Genomic DNA, 1400 nt, shown 5'->3' with positions numbered 1-1400 from the left:
CATAGCAATGTATAGAGGCATGTAAATTGTTTGTATTCCTGCCGCTAACATCCTCCTTATTCCTTTCTGAATGGATGCATCCTCAGTTCATACCCATAATCTAAATTCGCCTAACACCTCCAAATGAGGAATGCCGTATGTCCCTCTTTTAGTTTACTACAATTCATGATATGCAGAATGAAAAATTCGGTTCTATTCACACATATCTGTTATTTTCAGTCCCTCCTCATGATTCAATAGTGGAATGTTGTGTTAATCTCTATTATGTATTCCTTGTAATATATTATAAGAGCTCCCAGAATTCCTTCACAATCTTCGTCTCCTTTGGTATCATAGATATTTGAGGGTAATCACAATCAGCTGTTTTATCATTATTCTTGTCATCGCCTATTGATTCCGGCCTGGTTGTCACTGACATACCTTGATTGTGTTGTATACTCTGTTGCTTTACATACGGACGTAATACTGGTACTTCTCCGTTTCTTTTCCTGTTGAATTTTACCCATAACAGCTAATCCTCCTGAACAGGTTAATCAAACCCCGCTAGCACATTCCTAGCACTGAACGTCTCGCGTAACCGAACAAGGGGAATTGTCATATATCCTGTTGTCCCCCCATTCTCTTGTAGGGCGAAGTATGCTTAACTTTTACTATTCACCCGCATACTTCTCCCCATTTAGTGAATCTCCTTATTTGAAATTGATTTCTTCTTTATTTAATATTAAAGTGATGTAGTGACAAATTTAACAGTTTCATTAACACTATTATAAGGTGCTCACCTGATCTCAGAACTCACTATCCAGAAGGGTATCTCCTCTAACAGAATATCAGATTCACATGAATGAGTATTGTGTTATCAAAATAAATAATTATAAATTTCTTGAGTTAATTATTAATCGAATACTTAGCGGAAATATCTCTCACAGCTTGTGTCCAGTTGCAGACAATTTTGTATCCTGAAAAGACACTTCCTGTTACCTCGGCTTCTAGTTTGCCCTTCTACCTTCACGCAACAATCAGTACACATCAATGAAGGACATGTCGACTATTGCAAAATGTATCAGAAGAAAAAAAAAAGAAAGAAATCACAAAAGATACACACACACCCCTGAAGAGAACTATCCTTTGAAACTCACCATGTGTACGAAATCAGCATTATATTCTAATTTATGGGTTATGACAATGCGCAATATCCCTTTCGGTACACCGACGTGTTGCGTGTGCGCTATCAGTACTACTTAGAAGCAATATATTACCGTTATGCCACTTATCAAGATAATATTACCACACACACATAGATATATATGTATACATACGTATATATAGGTATATGTATCATTGTAACAATCAAGGAAAAATTACTAAAATCTGCAGTGATATGAAGATGCGGCTTCACTCCC

At 36.6% G+C, this 1400-nt stretch overlaps 1 protein-coding gene across 1 annotated transcript; it reads left to right on the top strand.

The window, feature by feature from the left end:
* Positions 1 to 789: 789 nt before the first annotated feature.
* Positions 790 to 960, top strand: C922_05513 (hypothetical protein; the record flags this gene model as incomplete). Its single annotated transcript, XM_008821084.1, has 1 exon — positions 790 to 960. A coding segment is annotated over one exon (171 nt), but the record flags the coding sequence as incomplete, so codon positions are not given.
* Between the last annotated feature and the right edge of the window lie 440 nt (positions 961 to 1400).

This window comes from Plasmodium inui (genome assembly GCF_000524495.1).
Source record: "Plasmodium inui San Antonio 1 unplaced genomic scaffold supercont1.85, whole genome shotgun sequence".
Lineage (NCBI taxonomy): Eukaryota > Apicomplexa > Aconoidasida > Haemosporida > Plasmodiidae > Plasmodium > Plasmodium inui.
Note: the sequence above shows the minus strand (reverse complement) of the source record. Positions and strands in the feature narration are given on the sequence as shown.